The sequence below is a fragment of the Eleutherodactylus coqui genome, chromosome 1 (genome assembly GCF_035609145.1).
Source record: "Eleutherodactylus coqui strain aEleCoq1 chromosome 1, aEleCoq1.hap1, whole genome shotgun sequence".
Taxonomy (NCBI): Eukaryota; Metazoa; Chordata; class Amphibia; order Anura; family Eleutherodactylidae; genus Eleutherodactylus; species Eleutherodactylus coqui.
In genome coordinates this window covers 102,613,052-102,634,134 of record NC_089837.1, presented here as the reverse complement: position 1 = coordinate 102,634,134, position 21,083 = coordinate 102,613,052, and the positions used below count along the sequence as shown (strand labels likewise).

The 21,083-nt window shown below is 41.7% G+C and overlaps 1 protein-coding gene across 2 annotated transcripts in view; it reads right to left on the bottom strand.

Moving 5' to 3' along the window:
- NGEF (neuronal guanine nucleotide exchange factor) overlaps positions 1-21,083 on the bottom strand; it is a 141,947-nt gene that overhangs the window by 41,426 nt on the left and 79,438 nt on the right. For both annotated transcript variants that reach the window (XM_066598250.1, XM_066598251.1), the window contains one exon: positions 4,691-4,833. In XM_066598250.1, coding sequence (XP_066454347.1) covers positions 4,691-4,833 — 143 coding nt within the window. The remainder of the gene's footprint in view (positions 1-4,690; positions 4,834-21,083) is intronic.

Below are 21,083 nucleotides of genomic sequence, written 5' to 3'. Positions count from 1 at the left end.
TTTCCATTACAATAAGAGATGCAGCCATCACAGTGCTGTCTCTTCAGGGACCTTATAATAGTTGCACGCTCCGCCTCTGCACCCTTGGTTTGTCCAAATTAAAACGTATGTGAAAACTGCTTCCCAATGTCGAAAGCATGGACATTGTATTAAAAGACGTTATCCTGGAGTTTTACTTTTGATGACCTATACTCAGGATAGGTCATCACTAATTGATCAGCAGTGGTCAGCTGCTCGGGATCTCCTCCAATCAGCATTTCATTTGGGGAGCAGGAAACCGGTACCTGTGAGCGCTGATGTGAATGAGCCATTAATCTATCAGATTAGTAAAAGGATGCGGCATATGTTGACACTATATAAAGATCATTATGCCAATGTAAATAGGTGACTAGTATTAGAATTTCTTACATAGTGGTCCTCGGGGCCTTGACAGGGAGCAGCCTGAGTGCCGCTGGACCAAGTCAGTTGCTAGTGGTACTAAGCAACACTTGGGAGGTACAATTGGGTGGTTGCCGGCTGGAAGAGAGCAGAGAAACAAGGCTCTGAGGAGTGAAACAAGTTGGGTTCTCCCTGACTCTTGAACGTGGTTATGGTTAGGTCATTTAGAAGAGACGTCTGCTGGTCCTCTATTGGGAAACGGTTGCTGTGTTTGTTGTGGCCAGCTCAGGCAAATCCTCATCCTGGAACCAGGAGAAGAGACAAACTTCCGTGTTTAAGCAAAGCACATGGAGTGAAGACCATCACTTAATGCATCACAACCCGGCCAAGGCCTAGGAAAGGCCTGTGTCCACCAGATCACTCGAAGGATTCATGATGGCTGTAAATATTATGCCATCTCCATGTGCCGGTAGCATCCAAGTGGCTTCACCAGTGAGTTACTCTACTTAAAAAGACCACCACCCTCTCCCCAGGCCATAAAACAGCCCTGCCAGACTATTAGCCCCCTGTCCCTGTTTTTTCATAGAATGGTAGAGTTGGAAGGGACCTCCAGGGTCATCAGGTTCAACCCCCTGCTTAATGCATGATCACTAAATCATCCCATACAGACTTTTGTCCAGCCAATGTTTGAACGCCATTTAGTCTGCACGGCGTTATTCAAAGTTGATGTTGCTCTTGATACGATTTGAACCTAGGACCCCAGCATTACGACAGTTTGGCTGCCTGCATGCTGAGGTGGTACACATATTTGCCCTCCTCTATCAGTAAGTATATGGAAGTTTCCAATGATTGTAGGACCCCAGCATTACAAGGCAACAGTACTAACCACTGAGCCATATTCATTAAAGAACTGCCACCACCACAGATAAAAAAAACAGATGGTAATCCAATTCTACGCATCACCCATTGAGTACATTGGAATAAATAAAAAAAAGGAGTTTCATCTGTATTCAGTTTCCGAAACTGGAAACACGGCAATTTATGCTTTTGATCTAGTATAAAAAAACAAAAAACAGAATGGAGATGGAAAATACAGAAACAGATTGAAGCAGAAGACCTTACACTTCAATACATCTATATGGGCTGGAAAACGTTTACTCTTCGCATTGCTGTTCCGACAATGGATTAGCAAAGCGGAAAGCAAAACACTAGTATGAAAAAGGCCTTAACACTACTTGAAACATGTATTATACTGTATATACAGTGGCAGCTTCTATAAGACTATCTATTTATGCAATTGAATTCACACTTAGCTGTATGTTACACATTCATAACAGTACAGCAGGAAAAGGCATCTCATTAGGCCACATTATAAGGCAAGATTTAAGAGAACCTAGCAATTCCTTTTGGAGGATCATTGGCGACCATTGTTTGTAATATTACATTATCCTTGAATATGGATAGATCAGCGCTATAGAGAAGAATAAAGGAAATAGAAAAGTGTGGCTCATGGAGGATAAAGGTGGTTGTGGAAAGCAGAATAAAGGGAGAGAGGGCAGAGTTCTTAATCCCATTAAGGCCATGAAGAATGTAGGGTGAGAAGTGTCGAGAGTGCGGCGTTACAATGGAGATGGACACCCATACAGAAACCAGTAAAGGTCTGCACAGTGGGATCGGCATGGCATTTGACTATACAATGCCCACAGAACTACTGTAAAAATTTTATGTATACATATCCCATTAGGCTAAATCACAGCATTTAGACCAGCAGGAATCTACAGACCACTGCTGTAATTTTGCATTTGCCAGAAATGGTGACACTAGTTCCCATGTCAACGATTTGCGAGCTATACTTTCCCAATGGCTCAGGGAGGGTAAATACTAACGAACATATAACTGCATTGATTTGCAAAAAAAACCCAAAAAACAACAAAACGCTCAGCCAATCAAACTCTGCAAATATCTTAAGCTTTAACCAGTCAAAATCCATGTCATTGTTTGCCGCAGCATGCCCTTGTTCAGTGACTGTGGCTGACAGCTCCGGAGTAACAATGCACGGGCTGGAACATTCTGTCTTAGTCTCAGGCTTAATGAGGCATGAATAGCAGAGCTGACACATCCCCCGGATTTTTGGCTCTGTATGTTGTTGGCCCACAAGTGATTTTTTTCTCTCTAAATAAACAAAATGAATGAGACTGTGGTGTAACACATTACTTGTCTGCCTTAAAATAGAGCATGCCCTAAACATGGGCCATGCAGTATTCCCCACACTATGATTATATTTGTAGGCGCCACCAGTTTACGGGTCAGAGGAAAATGCATTTATCCTAATCTTTGGGTTTGATTCATTTTGATGATAACTTTTAATCTAATTTAATGGAACAGTCAATTGCCATAAAAGGATGCCTTTGGAAAGCCAATGTAAGGACTCTTTATTATACATTTGATATTATATTTTATGCAAAGGCCTGGCCTTAGTCTGGATGATACTTTCTGTAGTGCCTTTTATTAATGCCCCCAAATAGTGCCCAAGTAATACAATGATACAGTGTACAAATATAGCCGTAAGCTACCTAATAGGGGCATAGCTAAAGGCTCAAGGGCCCAGGTGCAAAAGTTCAGCTCAGCCCCCCCCCCCCACCTGTACCCATATTTAAACCGCGCAGCAAAATAACTTTACATACATGATCTAGCCCCTTGGCATAAGCTTTCCAAACATGACTAATTTCCTGGACTACGCGAAAATTTGTTTGCAGCTCCTTTGGCTGGGTGCATGTTTTTTGCTGTACTTTTTAACCACAATTAAAAAAACATTGAAAAAGCCACAGGCAGTATTAAGAAACTCCATATACTATAAAAAAAACTACATGTGGATTTAAAGAATACATGCATTTTTTTAAACCAAATGCAAATTTTTGATAAGAATTTTTTTTAATTTTGTGTAAAGTGTGCAATGATATATAGGAAATACCCAGGTTATATCAACATGGTCCATATCAACATATACATGATGTATAACTTATACCAGCTTCACATATATAATTATATATAGGAGATATCCAGGTTACACCAGCATGGTCCACATCACTATATATCACTCCATTCCAGCAGTGCGAGGAATACTCTCTCCTGTGTAACAGCATATGAGCGAGCATCAATGGGACGGGCTGCAGGGCATAGTTTGCCCAAGAGTTTGTCCCATGTAAAAGGGCCTTTTGGCTGGTTTCACCTGAGTGTATTATGGGCATATTTACGCGTCTGTAATATGGATGAGTGTCCTGACCTGACCATAGGTATCCTAATCCAAATTCAGGGCAGCATATATTTTTATAATGCTGTGAATTAATGGTCAGTAGAGCTGTGGTCAGGACACTTGTCTGTATTCTGAGGACATAAATGCACCCATAATACATTTGTGTAAAACTAACCTAAGGGGGGGGGGGGGTGACAGACCGTATTTTTTGCTAGTTTTTTTAAGCCAAAGCCATGAGCAAATCTAAAAAGATATGCAAAATATAAAGAAAGCACTTTTACTTCTCCTTCCAGCTGGATATACTTCTGGCTTTGGCTAACAAACTATCAAAAATTGTAAAAATCACCTTAAGGCCTCCTGTCCACAGGTGGGTAGGACCCCACATGCGGGATTCCCGCAGTGGAGTTCAACCTGGTGCCCGGCCAGTGACTCCTGCGTGGCCGTCTGCGCATGGGTGGGTCAGATCCCGCATGCGGAATTCCCGCAGCAGAGTTCGACCAGGTGCCCGTTCGGTGACACCTGCGTGGCCATCTGCACACGGGCAGGTCGGACCAAGCATGTGGAGTTCCCGTAGCGGAGTTCGACTCGGTGCCAGGCCTGTTTACCTTTGTCCGGCGTCTTCTCAGTCTTCCCCTGTGCTGCCAATGCACTGGGCGGCACATGCGCAGTACAGGGAACACCGCGTCACTGCTATGGCAATGAGGTGGCCTCCTCCGCTGTGAACGTGCCATAGCGATGACATGGCTCCTGTGGCCATTCCGCAATGATGATTGCGGAATGGCAGCGGAAGGCGGCTACCAATGGCTTCAATGGAAGCCAGCTGTGCGTAGCCCGCGGAAAAATTGCAGCATGCTGCGATTTCTTTCCCGCCAGCGGAAAATCCGCTTATGGGCAGGAAATCGCGTTTTTGCATAGCATGCTATGGGCTGGATTTGCAGCGAAATCTGGAGGCAGAATCCCACTCCGGATTTCCCAATGCAAATCCGCCCGTGGATAGGAGGCCTAAACCATAGCTATTTGCACATGTGAAATAAACATTTATCTATGCTCCATTCTTACCTACGTGTCCCATTAATGTTTTCCAGGAGTCTGCAGGTGCAGGGTATACAGCTGGCAGTGCCTCTGTGCCCGTAGATGTGCACTCTGGTGAGGAGGGGGTGTCTGCAGGTGGGTTGCTGGAGTCTTCATTGTGAAGATATTCTCTGTTAGAAACAATGAAGTGCGTGAGTAATCTAATGATTTACAGTTCGGCACATGTAAAGACACCTGATGTTATTTGTAACCATTTTAGTGGTTCTATGATGTTGCCAGATATTGCAGGAGTTCCTGCCTTCTAGAGAATATACTCATGCACTATATTACAATGCAGTCATAGCGCCACCCGAGCAACTAAATGTTATTCACACTCCAAGTAACATGTTTTCTGGAGTGTATGTTTAATCCCACACAAACACAAGCAACAGTTCATAGATACTTGATATTAACCTAGTTTGGATGACCTCCAACCTCTCCACCTATCAATCCAATTGTGTACGAGTCTGTGGGTTGTGCTGGAAAACCAAGTCTGATCCATGAAGGCTGCACTTCACAACTTACAACATGTAAAGGACCTATGGCTAACATTTTGGGGCCAGATACCACAGGACACCTTCAGAGGTCTTGTGGAGTCCATGCCTCGATGGGTCAGAGGCGCAGAGTGTTAAACTCTCACGACCTGAAGGTTGTGAGTTCGATCCCTGCTTGGTTCAGGTAGGCGACTCAGGGTTGACTCAGCCTTCCATCCTTCCGAGGTCGGTAAAATGAGTACCCAGCTTGCTAGGGGGTAATAAATAAATGACCTGAAAGCGCTGCGGAATAAGTTGGAGCTATATAAATAACAAGATTTATTTATTTTTTATTTATATGATGAAACCGACTAAATGCTCTTGCATAGACCACTCTTGCTTGGGACATTTTATACCCATTTTTCCTACCTCCAAAAAATTCACTCTGTTTTCTATGGTATGCCAAGTGAAAAAGTAAATGTTCTGAATCCCATTTTCGAATGTCATTTTCAGAATGTCGAATGGTCATTGCTGATATTAAGCAATGATATTAAGCGCTGCGGAATAAGTTGGCGCTATACAAATAAAGATTATTATTATTATAATATTCGTTTTGAAAATACTTCAAAGGGTATTATAAATTAGGGTTTAGTCACATGACTGCAATATGGATGGAACTCATGTGGAAACGGAACACACAGGAAACGCACAGGAGCGATTTTCACTTAAAACAATAATTTGAGTTTAGGGGTGGGAGCAGAGTGGTAACTTGAAGCTTCCGGGCCCCAATGCAAAACCTGGAACGAGGCCCCCAACTATAATGCTTTATTCATAGTACTGGGCTTCCTATATGGAGAAGAGAAGCCCTATGGGCCCCCCAAGGCTCCTGGGCCCGGGTGCAACCGCATCCCCTGCATCCTCTATAGTTACGCCCCTGAGTGGGAGGGGATAAATAGAGTGCTGCCTGTCCTATTCTTTTGAGTTTTGCACAAAAATAGGACTTGTAGTGCAGTGCTCCGCACAACGGGCAGCAAAGTTGCACCCCCGTGTAAAAATGCCTTTAGGCTAGGTCCACACTAACATTAAAAGAAATGTCTGTGTTAGGTCTGCAAAAAATTGATGTTTTCCATACTTGTGAAGCTCCACAGAGCCTCAGTGTCAGTTTTTTTTCCTCTGCATGCCATGTGTGTTTTAGGTCCAATTCTTTTTTTAAAAGGGACAGCATACGGATGGCATCGGCGTGTGCAGTCCATTTTTCTTCTCTCCTTAGTAACTTGAGTAGGTGATTCTTGTCCGTAAAATTGGTCCAAATAGTGCATGCGATGAGTTTTTTTTCACAGTCTGTGAGCAAAAGCTAAGTATGTGTGCTGTTCGTGTGGTATCTGTTTTTTTAATGGACTACACGTGGATGAAAAAAAAAGCAAGAAAAAGCGTATGTGTCGAGAGCCTTAAAAGGGATTTTCCAAGAGTATAATATTGATGACCTATAGATCATCCATTTTAGATCAGCAGGGTCCAATGCTTGGGACCACCACGATCAGCTGTCCAACAGACCTGCTGGTTATATGTCTGAGAAACATTAATGGACCAGAGCTTGCATTTCCATTCTGCGTGGCTACACAGTGTAGGGAGCTGCGCCATTTTCAGCTTATAACTGCTTTGCTATGTAAATAGTGGATCCAGTGAACAGCTTATTGCTAAGTGCCCCAGGCAGCAGACCTTCACTGATCTGATATTGATTACCTATTCTGAGGATAGGCCATTGCTATTATATTCACTAAAAATCCCTTCACCAGAGAGAACTTATTTTTTAGAATGCCCATCAATGAGCCTGACTATGGTGGTTTAAAATAAAAAAAAAAAAAAGTGTGAAGCTCTTGAGGACCCATACATTACTACTCAGCCCACTTTTTTCAGTAGGCTTCATGTAACGCTTCATTGCCCCTATGGCAGTGCTGTAAGGATATGGAACACTTGCTGCTGGGTTCCTCTGTAGATTGCAGCTTATTGGTTGGTCACATCAGTGGGGACACACTTTGATCAGTTTATTTTTGGGGCAAACCAAATGAGATTGTCAAAAACAGTAGCACGGCCCCAAGATTTTGCTAAAAAAATATTTACTATCCCATTCCATACAGCTTTACTTAAAGAGACCCCCTGGATTTTTTACAAAATTATATCCTAGGACAGGAGAGGGAGTGGGGTTTATTATCTGCAGTTGTTCCTCTGTGCTGCCCCTCTTCCGACAGTTCGGGGCTCTCTTTTGGGCCATACATGATAACTGCATCAACTTTTTAGCTAGATCACATGAGCAGCACTGGCCAGTCAGAGAGCAGGTATAGTGCATGGTTAGACTGATACTAGGGGATTAGTCTGAAGATTGCACTAGCCCTCTTGGATGACTGAAAGCGTGACCTGTAACCAGTGGATTGGAGGGCTGGCAGGAAAAAACAACCGCAGGTAACATACCCAACTTTCCCCAAAACTGGAGGGTTGCTTTAGCATGCGATAATACTTTCTTAACTTGAATATATACTAATAAAGTCTTCATTTTTAATAAGTCAATTCTTCAAAGCAATGAATGGACATTATAGTCAGTGATTGTTGATACCTGACAACTAGACAGTTACTCTAACTATAAAGTGTATGGGGCCTTCATAAGAAATCGGGATGTCATTGCAAGCCTATATGAAGCACTGAAATCCTTCTAGTCAGATGATCAAATAATTATTAAAATCACTGTGCTGTAATAGCTCAGTAAACATTTCTGGAAATATCAACCCCCCTATCATTTCTGGCTTTATGAATAATCCTACTATTACATTAGAATTAAAAAGTATATTTCGGATCCAGCAAATTAATGTGTTTTTTTTTTTTTAAAAAGGACAATTTCGTAATATACAGTATTTTGAGCAGCAAGTTCTCAAGGTTTGCCTGATTTCTTCTCATATCTTATGAATAGGAACCTTTACGGTTTACACCCAGACGATTTTCCCATTCACTGACTGCAAGCAGAAAAGGTGAAGAATTGAAACATTATATATAACCAGAAAATATAACATCTCATTGCACAATGAATAAGGTTTAGTTGCTGAAACCTGAAAACCCTTTCATTAGTATGAGCAGTAAGCCTATTCAGCACTTTCCATTGATCAAAGTGCTAATGACCACTTGTCCGTTAGTATGTGAGTGCTTCACACACTTACACTAGTAAGTGTGTACATTGCACCACCAGAAACACTTGTACTATAAATACTAATAACTAGTTATAATAGAAACTCGTGACCCTTTTACAACTATTGCAGTGATGGGAGAGTCATGCTTCTATGTGCCCAGTTGGAAATTACTGTATTTGACAGAAAAATAAGACAAAAATTAAACTTGCAGTAACCTGTAGTTACTGCTGCAGTGGGTGAAGTTCAGAGACATCAACCAGTAATTGCCGGTGTAGAAGGCAGGTTCATTCAAAAACCCCACTGTCACGTATAGGAAACATTTATAGTCCAGGAACCAATACACTATTATTACTTACTTCACTTGACTGAACAGGAGACGCAAAACAGTGAAGACAGTCTTTATTAAATGTCACAGGATTCAATGATCCAGGACAATAGTTTCCTCTTAGGATCTGAGGAAGTGATTGTGCCTGGAAATGCATGAACTTTACACTACTAAAACAAAGCAGAGAGTTTTATAATAAAAATAGGATTAATTAAAAGGGCATAATTTGGCGTGGGACGGGCTGCAATAGCAGATACAACTCCCATATGGAAGAGCCACTTCGCCTATGTAAACAGTGAAAGGGATTTTCACCGTCTTGATCAGTGGAAGTCATAGATGCACCTTGCCAATGATCAGAACAGGCATCAATGTAATGGCCCCTTTACACGCTCAAAATTCGCTCAAATGTACGAAAGTGCACACTTGGCACTCGGTGTTTTACATAGAATGTGAGCACTGAACGAGAAGTGAACAATTCTCAACAATAATCTGTCTGTCTAAACATTCTGCAATAGAGAGTTAGTGGTGACGTCACTCGCTCATGCAAATGAGAATTGGCTCGTATAAAAGAGGCATTATAGTTCCACGGAACTCCTTTAATTGGGATAGGAGTATAGCTAAGAACTATGGGACCTCACAACAACTGTGTCCTTGCCTTGTCCACCTTTTTGCAGCCTTTTGGTGCTTCCACAGTCAGTTGGCTCTTTTCCACCTTCTCCTGACCCTCATCTCTGTGGCCCTTTTAACAGGGTTGGTTGTTCCCTCAACTGCTGGGCCCCATAACTGAAGAATAAAAAGATTCAGACCTCTTTGAGCTTTTTAGTTATCTTTAGAGGCCATGTTCACAAGTTCCAAGATTTGATGAGGATTTTTAGGCAGATTCCATGCCTAAATCCTCATCGAATCCACAATAGGCCAGCTCACAAAGAGAATGCAGCTGGCAGTGCCGGCATTGAGTGCCTCACTCCAGAGTTTATGGTTGTTTATTGGAGTGAGTGGATAGCCAACACTTCTCCTCTAGTCAACAGAGACTGTCACACGATCGGCACCAATGAGGTGCCAATCACAGGTGGCCAATCCACTAACTACAAATGGTGGAGTGACACACTCAATTCTGCCATTGACAGCTGCATTCTCTTCATGAGATATTATAGTATTCCTAAACAATTCTAGTGAATGGCATATTTCATACTCCCTTCACATGCAGTGGTAAAAATCAGTTGACCACATTTTGGATTTTAAAATATGCGGCTTGAACTAAAGCCAAGTGAAGAAGCTACGAAAATCAACCCCATTTATTGACGACAGGGTTAATTCTCAAGTAGATCCACTGGCACGTGTTAGTTTGTGTGTCTGGGACCTGTAGTTCTACAAGTTTCCATGAGCATACCTTTACAGGTGGGGGTTAATTGAGCTGGCTGGGTGTAGTATTAGCCAGCCGATCTCCCTGGTCTGCTGCACATAAATACCAGTTTCTCTTGCCAGAGAATACTGGTCATTTTATCTTGTTTATGCATTCTATGTTAATCCCACTCAGAGCTGGCGTTATGCAAGTCTAGTTTGAAGTGTCTCTCTCACTTTCGCTGAGGACAGTCTGGACACCTATAGTCCTTGTTTGAATCATATGCAGAACCCCTCTCCCTTTTACAGGTGCGGCTTCCAGACGTCTTATGTCGTGTGTGTGTGTGTGTGATGGCTGACACTGTTCCAATGGTTTAGCTGTATGCATGTGAGCTCTGAATGAGGGTTTTGTGTTGGGTTTCCCTGTCACCTTAGGGTTTCATGTTTATGCATGTGTGATGTGTGTCTGTGCAGGTGGCCAGACGTGTGTGAACAGCAACATGTTCATTGGGTCTGTGCAAGTGCTAGACAATGTGTATTGACAGTCCTGTTCTATCTTGTCTGCAAGTGTCTGGAGTGTTGGTGTGAATAGCAACATGTTCAGTGTCTGTGTAGGTTTCCAGACACCAGGTGTGAACAGTTTTGTTCTGCGAGTTGGTGTGAGCTGCGTCCTGTACTGCTATGGATCGTTTGCCATCCAGGGATAGGTAGGTCGCTAGGTTCCAGTGCTGGATCTTCCTTATCGGGACAGTTGCCCTGTTTGCAGGCAGGTTTTTAAGTGGTGGTTGTCCCGTTAGAGTAGGAATATGTTATGTCTGCCTATGAGACCAGTTCGCTGTCCTACCTGGGTGTTCAGTATGCATTTTGTGTGCGCTTATGGTGTTTGTGTGAACACCGCCTTACGCCCATGCTAAGGCTTGGTGCCCTGATGGTGCACGGACGTAAAAGCACGTCTGTAGCAGAAGTCCAAGTGCCAGCCTAGGACTTCCGCTGCTCATTCTTCTGTAAAACACTAGAATAAGTAAATCCTGAACACTTAAAGTATTTATATGGTGGTGGGTGGATGGAGGTTCACCGTTTTATCTGCAGACTCTTTGGAGTATTAGAGGGCATGTAGGTAAAACACTGCTCATTTGAAAATCACATTTCTTGAAGACCTCATCCTTGTAAAGATGATCAAGGTATTACGCATCTGACATATCTTGAATGTGAAACATAAAACGTACATTTATGTATCCAAGCTGAACACAAGAAGGAGAATGCCAACCAAAATATCAGTGGCATAAGGTGGCACTCAGCGTAGTACCAAAAGATGTGTAATAATTTATGAAGGAGGAGGGGGGTGGTGAGGGAGAGACGTGGACTCAGTTTAGCTTTTCCCCATAGAATCCAAGAAAGAGTTTCTTATTCACTCCAACTCCCCAGATACAAATGCTGATAATGATTCAAGTAAGGTTGGCAGCAATGGCATATGACTTTATTGGGCACAGAAAAAGCTCAACTTGTTTTAGGGGAGACACAGTTTCTCCTTTGTCAGGAGACCAATGCATTGAGCATGTATCCAATAAACTGTTATGCCATTGCCCCTATCTTTAGGGTACATGCACATGGAGGATTTTAACCCTTTCCAATCCACTGTCTGACGTGTAAAGACATTCTGATTGAAGGCTGTATAATGTCAGAAGACATCCGGCAGGGTATTCTTACTGTAGATTACTGGTCACTCTGTTGTCAGGGGTCTCTCCAGCATGTCCCATACCGCAGTACTGGCTCTAGCCAGCAGATGGTGCCATTGTATAATGGCAGAAAGAGAAAGCCCCTTAGGAAACCCTGAATCCAAAATTGGATTGCAAAGGGTTAAAGTTGCGATATTCTTGAGCGCAACTTGTAGTGGACAGCACATGGACATCCTGTCCATGTGCTGCCTGATTTACTTGACCCCGCACATATACAGGTACATCTGAGAATTGGACAAAAGTAGGACATGCTGCAATTCTTTTTTTGTACTTTTTAACTTGGACTTTCCGTCAGAGGAAAAAAAAATGTGTGTACACCCATTAAAATGATATTTCTATTCAGTTTTCGGATCGAAAATAAGACAGAAATATCGGCTGTGTCCAAGAAGCCTTAATGGGCTCGTTATTAGCACTTATCTGGGGTGGTGGAGTGAATGAGAAACACTTTCTTAGATCCTAGGCCAGGGGTGAGCCTGGCAGAGCCACACAGGTCTACCCCTAGATTTGTGTTATTTTTGTCTAGCTTGGAACTATTACATGTCTGTCATCGATTGTCCACCCATGGAATAAAGCCAGTACTCTTCATTACATCTCATTCTAAGACTGGGCTCATGTGAACATATGGAGCGCAGACCCAATTTAACAGGCTCTATTGTTGTTCCATAGGACCCGAAGCCCTCGTAATAAAAAAAGTTATCTATATATGAACAGGTTGTGATGGACCGAATCTATGCCTATGGCAATCAGGTCATTCCCTGCCAATTACTATGTAACCGACATTTACTTTTTTGGATACTAGTAATTGGACACGAAACTTCCTTTTTAGGTTTCAGTCTTGTTTAATAAGAATGGTAATTTAATAGCAGTGAATTAAACAAAGGTATGAATTATGCTATTTTGGCAATTCCCATTGGCACTATATAAGTACTGAAGAACAAGAAACATCAAACAGAATCCCCTAATCTACTAAATACAGTTTATATGGACAGAGTGAAAAAGAACAGATGAAGTCACATATTAGGCTCCCCTCTAGAAGAAGTGCTTTGGTATTCGCATTTTAACTACTTTTCTATATTTTTATGGTGTGGTATTCTGCTGCTGATAATTACAGTCATGGGTTTTCTTTAAATGCATAAATATGGAAAGCAGAAAGTTTCCCAATTAAGATATATGCTAAAACGTATCTGTCACCCGAAAAAGCCATCATTACGGTATCTTTCCACTAAAGTAAATTATATAGGTGATCTGCTCCTAATGGATAATGAATAAATAACTTTGCATAGGCAGACGTGATCACCAAAAGAAACCTTTTGGCATAACCGATTGACCAAGAAGGTCTAGAAGACATAAATGTTTATACAACATAAGATTTCTTTTTATTAGGAGCTAATAGATCCGCAGACTTTACATTGGTAGAGCATCAGAGATAATGTACTTAAATCTGTAGAGCATGTGGTACATTACAGACTATTGGAGACATTTATCATATGTGCAGTTTTGTTGTGACTTTTTGGCTATACCCAAGACTCCTACTGCACACTGATGAAGGGCAAATACCCAGAAACAGCTGTCTGTACATGGAGTCTGGCTTTGCTTTTAATTCCTAGTCATTGTTACAAGGCTTGTATAAAGAGTCTGGCTTTGGCTTGAAGGAATGCTGGCTTCCCATCGGTGGCACTGTGGAGGTTTTATTCCATCTCCCTTATATGCCCAAGATGCACCCAATTCATCAAAATGTAGTACATAGGTGTTAAATTAGATGCAACTACCTTCTTTCTTTGTGGTGTGAAAGCTTGTGCTGAAAATACGCCTCTCCTCAGTACTGGAGTAGCTGCGTGACTTTTTAAGCAACTTTTTAAAAAGTTGCATGTTGTTATGAATCAGTTCCAAACCACTACGTCACCTAAACCCAATCTATAAATTGTAACTAAGATGAAAATGGTGTAACCTGACATACAAATTAAAAAAAAACAAAAAAGAAAAACAGGCGCACAAGGTTCCTAAATCAGGCGCACGTGACTAGACCAGTAACCGTTATACTTTAGGACACAATCAGGTGCAATATCTTTGATAAATTTCCCTCTATGATGTTACATCTAAACTGCCAGTGACCATGTATAATGTGCAGTTGACCTCCAGGCTGCCAGGGACATTTCAGAATATAGACTTAACCCCTCAGACCATAAAGAACATTACTTACTCGCTAGATCAACAGGGATATCATCAGGGGCGTAACTATATGGGGTGCAGGGGATGCGGTTGCACCCAGGTCCAGGACCCTTAGGGGGCCCATAAGGCCTCTCTTCTCCATATAGGGAGCCCAGTACTATGAATAAAGTATTATAGTTGGGGGGCCCTGTTACAGATTTTGCATTGGGGCCCTGAATCTTCAAGTTACGGCTCTGGAAATCATCTAAGGATGTCTTTATACGAAACACCTATTGTCAGAATAATCCCCTATCCATCAAGTAATCGTGATAGTTGCTCCATGTAAAGGTGGCCACCAACAGGATGATGAGTAATAATTTGTTTACTAGTCACTAAATTCAAGCTCACCTAAAACTAGTCCCTGGTTGATTTAATCATCATCTGGTGTAAACAAGCAATCATTTATCTTTCAATGACTAGCCATTAAACTTTGCAGGGCAGTGTGTGATTTAGTGACCGCAAACAACAAATCGCTCCGTTTTCTCAATTCCCAATCAATGCTACAAAGGCCTGTATAAAGACCCACGTCACAGGCCTCTCACTAGCCAAGCCAGGATCCTACTGCGCACTGATGAGGGGGCAAAAACCCTGAAACAGCTATCTGTGTATAGATTCTGGTTTGGTTTTCAATTCCCAATCATTTTTTACAAAGACCTGTATTAAAGAGTCAAACATTGATTTGCGGAATGCTGCCATCCAATAGGTGGCGCTGCAGAGGTATTACTACATCTTCCTTATTTCCTATGTGTAAAAGCACACGAAGAACAGTCATTCATACACCAACAACTCGCTGTTGCTACTATTTCCAGCGACTATTTAAATGATAGTTTCTTCTGTAAACCCCCCTTAACCAATGGATCAGTAGTCTATCAATACACTGCTCAACTAGGAATAGCGAATTTTGGAGACGCAACTATCAGATCTTCCAAATTGTTCTCTAAATGATGGATGCAATATTGGTGTGTACTGTTGATTGGAAGCAATGGCAACCACATGGAGTATAGATCCTTCTACTGGATTGCTCTTAAAATTAAATTCTCAGATTATCTGACAGTGCAGTAATAGTTAACCCTCTCCAATCCACTGTCTGACGTCTGAAGACATTCTGATTGAAGCCTGTACAGTTCCGATGTTGTAAGATGTCCGGCAGGGTATTCATACTCTATATTACTGGCCGCTTTGTTGTCGGGGGTCTCTCCAGTATGTCGCATACTGCAGCACTGGCTCTAGCCAGCAGATGGCGCCATTGTAAAATGACAGAAAGAGAAAGCCCCCTAGAAAACCCTAAACCCAAAATTGGATTGCAAAGGGTTAAATCATAGGTGTAGTAATTAATCACGGCAGTATTTTCAGCTATGTAGTTTTAAACCTAGAACTTCGGTCGGATTTAGTCCATTTTTGCAAATTTCGTTTTGTCTAGCGAAAATCAGGAGTGGTTTTTAAACATAGGAGAATATAAGGTTTAGTTGTGTGAGAAAGACTTCGCCATCTATTAATAAGTTTACGAGTTGAATAGATCAAGCAATCCAAGAAAACATCTGATCCAGCTATAAATTGTCATGCAGGACTGGCAGGTACTGCAGAGGGGCTCCGTGCAAGCAGAAACAAGAAAACAGGCATACAAGGTCAAATCATTCGATCCTTCTTGGATCGATTTTCCAAAAACTGGAAGACGTCGGCATCGGAGCAGCTGCATTGTATTGTTTCTATGAAGAATAGGCTGAAGAAAGCGGCAAGCTTGTGCTGTGATAACAATGGATTTCATATTGAAGTGTCAGTAATCATTATTCCAAAGCAGGGGAGATGTATGGTGTTTTTAAGAGATTATTACAGACAGTAAGAATCCAGATATGAGGTCTGGGATGACAAAGGCAGGTTTGCCTTTGTGAAGCGAGCAGAACATGTTCACGGAATTACTTAAATAACTATTTTAGAGTGTTACAATCACAATTTTCCCCTTTTAACAAAGGATACAGCACAACACTATGAGAATATATACAAAAGCTCATGGACCGAATATTAAATATGAACAGCATTGAAATCATAACTTGCCATTTGGAGTAGATCGTTATGTGGCCAAAGGGGTCCCTAAAGCATAAGTGTCACTGTGCCCGAATGCCCCTTTAGCTATTCCACTGCATACTAAGTTGCATCCCAATGACATCCAATTATATCCAATTATATAGGATTTGTAATCTTAATGACTAGATTGTTATATTTGTCATGCAATATCAATAGTTAAAGAGCAATAAAGGCACTAATTTTCTGTTGATGAACCAGTACGAGGACTTAATTTTTGAGGAACGAGTTGTACAGTACTTGTATTTTTTTTTTAATGGTACCATTTAATGTATTATATAATGTACTGAAACACTTTTAAATACTTTAAAAGTAGGATTAAATGGAAAAAAAATACACAAATTGGATCGATTTTTGTGATTATGTTTTACAGCATGGTAAAACTGACATGTTCACTTTATTATACGGGAGCACAGGGTTTTGAACGATCAGAACGATAATCATTCCATAAAAGGGCCTTTAGACATGGAGATGCTAATTATATTTGCATAAAAAATCTAAACAATGAAAACAAATGGGAAAATGGGGGGGGGGGGGGGGGTTGAACGTTCATGCTTTATTAAACCTAATTGTAGTTTTTCTCTTGGTAGTCCCATGAGGGCTTGAAAATGTGATCCTCCAATTGCTCATACAATACACTGTAACGCTCCTCCATTGTCATATATTATGCCTGTCATTCTTACCTATTAAGCCATGCCACAGGCAAGGCTTAATACGCTGGAATAAGGCTTTATCAGGCTCCAGACTGTCATGGCAACTAGTGATGAGCGTGCATACTCGCTAAGGGCAATTGCTCGAGCGAGCATTGCCCTTAGCGAGTACCTGCCCGCTCGAGAGAAAAGGTTCGGTTGCCGGCGGTAAGCAGGGAGCTGCAGGGGAGAGTGGGAGAAATGGAGGGGAGATCTCTCTCTCCCTCTCTTCCCCCCGCTGACTGCCGCAACTCACCGCTCCCCCGCGCCGGCACCCAAGCCTTTTCTCTCGAGCGACCAGGTGCTAAGGGCAATGCTCGCTCGAGCAATTGCCCTTAGCGAGTATGCTCGCTCATCTCTAATGGCAACCTATCAGCATCTGGCAATTTTGAGGAAAATAGAAACAACTCATGTTGTATTATAATAATCCTTTAAAAAGGTTTATTAAAATGGTTATTAAATTATTAGAAAACTTAAACAAGAAGCACTGCTCCTGAAGGAGTGCCATTTTCCAGACAGTACTCAAAGAGAACATCCACATATTTGTTTGATACTGCAACCCCTGGTTTGTTTAGAAACTGCTCCCCAGAACTACACTTAGTAGGAACTCCACCAATCAAATCACTTACCATACCTCTGATGAGCCCAAACTACCTCCATAGGTATCGTTCGACACCTGCCATGTTGCTATATAAATTACGTAGGTAGATAATCAATTAGGCTGTACCTGTCCCATCCCAATCTTGAGTGGAATGAAAATTGTAATACATTGTAATAGTGGAGGGTAGCTTAGTGTTGTGGAAGAATCTTATGCAATAGACAATGGCAAGAGGAGACTTATGCTAGGCATTGAAGCCAAGAATCGTCATATTCTAGCCCAAGGGACTCAATATTAGTTGCACCATTCTAGTTGAGCAAAGACCAACTGGATGCTCAAGGCCACTTGCAGCCCTTGTTGTGTCCTGCAGTGGAAGGTAAATTTACATAGTACAGCATCTTTCAATGGTAGAACGATGAAACATACACCATATGATTTGCCAACCATTAGGAGAAAAGCTACTCTCCTTTGCAGTGGGGACACTCCAAGATTATGTATATGTATCTACCGGTATGTAATGGCTTATTTACATGCCTGTAATATATATTTATTTCAGATGTATTTTGTCAAAAACAAGAACAGATGTCATAGATTTAAAACAGGTTTGAACTCTTTTCACTCAATGAAACCCCTTGACCTGACCCAGCAGAAGTCAAAGTGATGAGGTGAAGGACCACATGCGAGGGTCTCGAATATGTCAGTCTAAACATCAGCGCAGTTATAACCCATGGAAAATAATGGGTTTACATGTTATATTGTCAGAGCAAATCTGTATCACAAAATGATTAAATATCATTATGTAGCTTTCCGTTTTTGGGATGACAAAAGAAAGGCAATTGAGGCCAAATTTTTAGAGCCTAGTAGTCTCGAAGCTGGTGATTTAATTGACTTTGTCTTTGGACAGTAGGCATCTGTGAAATCTATAAGAGGTAGAATTTACTGCCACCTTAAAAGTAATTGCACCTTTGTTGCCACTAAAGTCTTTCAAATGAGAATGAGCTGATAAATTCTTTGTGCACATTTGCCGATATTGAATAAAAAACAAAACAAAAAAAACCCCAAAAAACACACTAAACAATAGCAATGGACAGGATAACTAAAGTTTTCTTCATCATACACTGATATATTTTGACACTCGATGGACACCTTATGTGTTACATTTGTGAAGTTATGTCAGCTGAGCTCATGTCTCCAAGAAGATTCCGAAAAAGATACAGTATAGAGTCATTAGGCTGCAGTCAAGGCTTTCCACAATCTAACACTGTAATCATAATCTTGGGCTCGAATTTAGACTTGGCTGCATTCAGTATATACACTGTGTCAGACAATGTACTGAGTGGGCACTGAAACAATATAAACAATAGTTAATGTAGAAGTAATACCAGTCTGTGACTTTCTCAACTGCTTAGAATGCACAAAACTTCGACAAGAAATAGCAGAATGGAAGGATTTCCCTTATAATTACTATTATAATGCCACAGGCTACAAGAGGATGGAATTGTAAATGACTGCCATATTGCTGTAACTGCTGCATAATTACGCTACATAAGCTTTATTAGGCAAATGTTACGCATGCTGTTTTCTTTCTATTTGGGTCAGAATTTTGCCTTAACCCACTTAGCTGCTGGAGGAGCAAGCAAGAGGCACGCAAAGGAGATTTACAGAGACCAGAGAGAGTAGGGATAAGCAAAGGCGGAGGGACAAAGATAAAGTTCTGCCGTATTAGAGACAAAATAAACTGGAACTCTAATTAAAATTTAGCCTTCAGCATGCTAAGACTAAAAACAGGCCAAGTCAATAACATCCAGGCACTGTGAGCTGGCTTTGAACACCTTAATTTAATTCTGTAGCAAGACACCTCAGGCCAACACTACACAAAGGTTCTTAATTCCTATATATGGCGTATGGTCTCCCTTGCTCATAAAATAGAATGTCAAATTTACCCAAAAATCTAATTCTTCTCCCACAGAATTGTAATTATACGGAAGTGTAAAAATAACGCTGGGCAAGGGCAAAGATACCATAGAGGCAGACCAATGGGGCTGTAGTGGGTACCTTGGAAAAGAAAAGGAGCAGCCCTGATTGGCACCATCCTCTCTAGAAGGGGTCAATCAATTGGATGGAGAGAATCTGTGCAGGACCCACTGTTCCGGTCATGAGCGAAATTAGAGCCTCGTGTAGTAACCCGAGCGGGCAAACAGCGTGGTCAAGGAAAGCAGAGGGTCAGTAACGGTAGGTATTTGTTGCAGTACAAGGGAGAAGGAAGGTAGTGTAATCAGGATTTAGCCGGAGGTTGGTAACAGTAGATAGCAGCAATGATGTAAAAAGAAGCAGGAGAGCTTGACTAAAGGCAAGGAGCACAATAATCAGGCACTGAGGGAGAGACAGGTTTTACAGGAAGTCCAATAAATGTGGGGTGGAGCTAACCAGGAGCTGGATTTCCCAGGTTTGAACCCTGACACCCACCTTGTTAGCAAAGAAGGGTTTGGAAATTTGCCCCAAACAGAAAGCCATTTTTATCTTTGCAATTGGTTCCTACAGCCAAATGTGCCATAGGGGATGCTCAATTAGAACACAAAGCTTATGATGTGGTGGATATAATATATCAGGACTTTAGTAAAGCATTTGACAAAGTATCTCATACTATACTTATTGAAAAAAATGACCAAATATGGGATTGACAAGGCAACTGTTAGGTGGATTCACAACTGGCTGAGTGATCGTACTCAAATAGTGGCCATAAATGGCTGCACATCTAAGTAGGGTACCACAAGGCTCTGTCCTAGGCCCAGTGTTGTTCAACATTTTTATAAATGATCTGGAGGAGGGAATTGATGGGAAACTGATCACATTTGCTGACAACACAAAGCTAGGAGGGATAGCTAACACTAGGGAGGAGAGAGAGTATTCAAAAAGATCTAGAAAAGCTTGAACAGTGGGTAGCAACTAATACAATGGTATTTAACAAGGAGAAATGCAAAGTCCTACATCTGGGCAAGAAAAATGAAAAAAGCACATCCAGAATGAGAGGAATTGAGCTAAGCAGCCGCACACACAAAAAAGACGGGTATACTAATAGATCATAGACTGAACATGAGCCAACAATGTGATGCAGCAGCCAAAAAGGCAAACACAATTCTGGGATGTATTAAGAGAAGCATAGAGTCTAGATCACATGAGGTAATTATCTCCTTCTACTCTTCCTTAGTCAGACCTCATCTGGAATACTGTGTCCAGTTTTGGGCACCCCACTTTAAAAAAGACAGACAAACTGGAGCAAGTTCAGAGAAGAGTTACCAAGATGGTGAGCGGTCTGCAAGTCATGTCCTATGAAGAACGGTTAAAGGATCTGGGAATGTTTATCTTGCAAAAAAGAAGGCCGAGAGGAGACTTAATAGCGGTCTAAAGATATCTGAAGGGCTGTCACAGTGCAGAGGGATCAACCCTATTCTCATTTGCACAAGGAAAGACTAGAAGCAATGGGATGAAACAGAAAGTTTTCTCTAATATCTAATTTGTGCCTCCTCCCTTTCAGTCAGTGAGGGGGATCAATGAGTGGAACAGGCTACCATGGGAGGTGGTGAGTTCTCCTTCAATGGAAGTGTTCAAACAAAGGCTGGACAAATATCTGTCTGTTATGATTTAGTGAATCCTGCACTGACCAGGGGGTTGGACCAGATGACCCTGGAGGTCCCTCCCAACTCTACCATTCTATGATTCTATGATTATTTTGGTTTCCAATCAGTCTCATGTGTC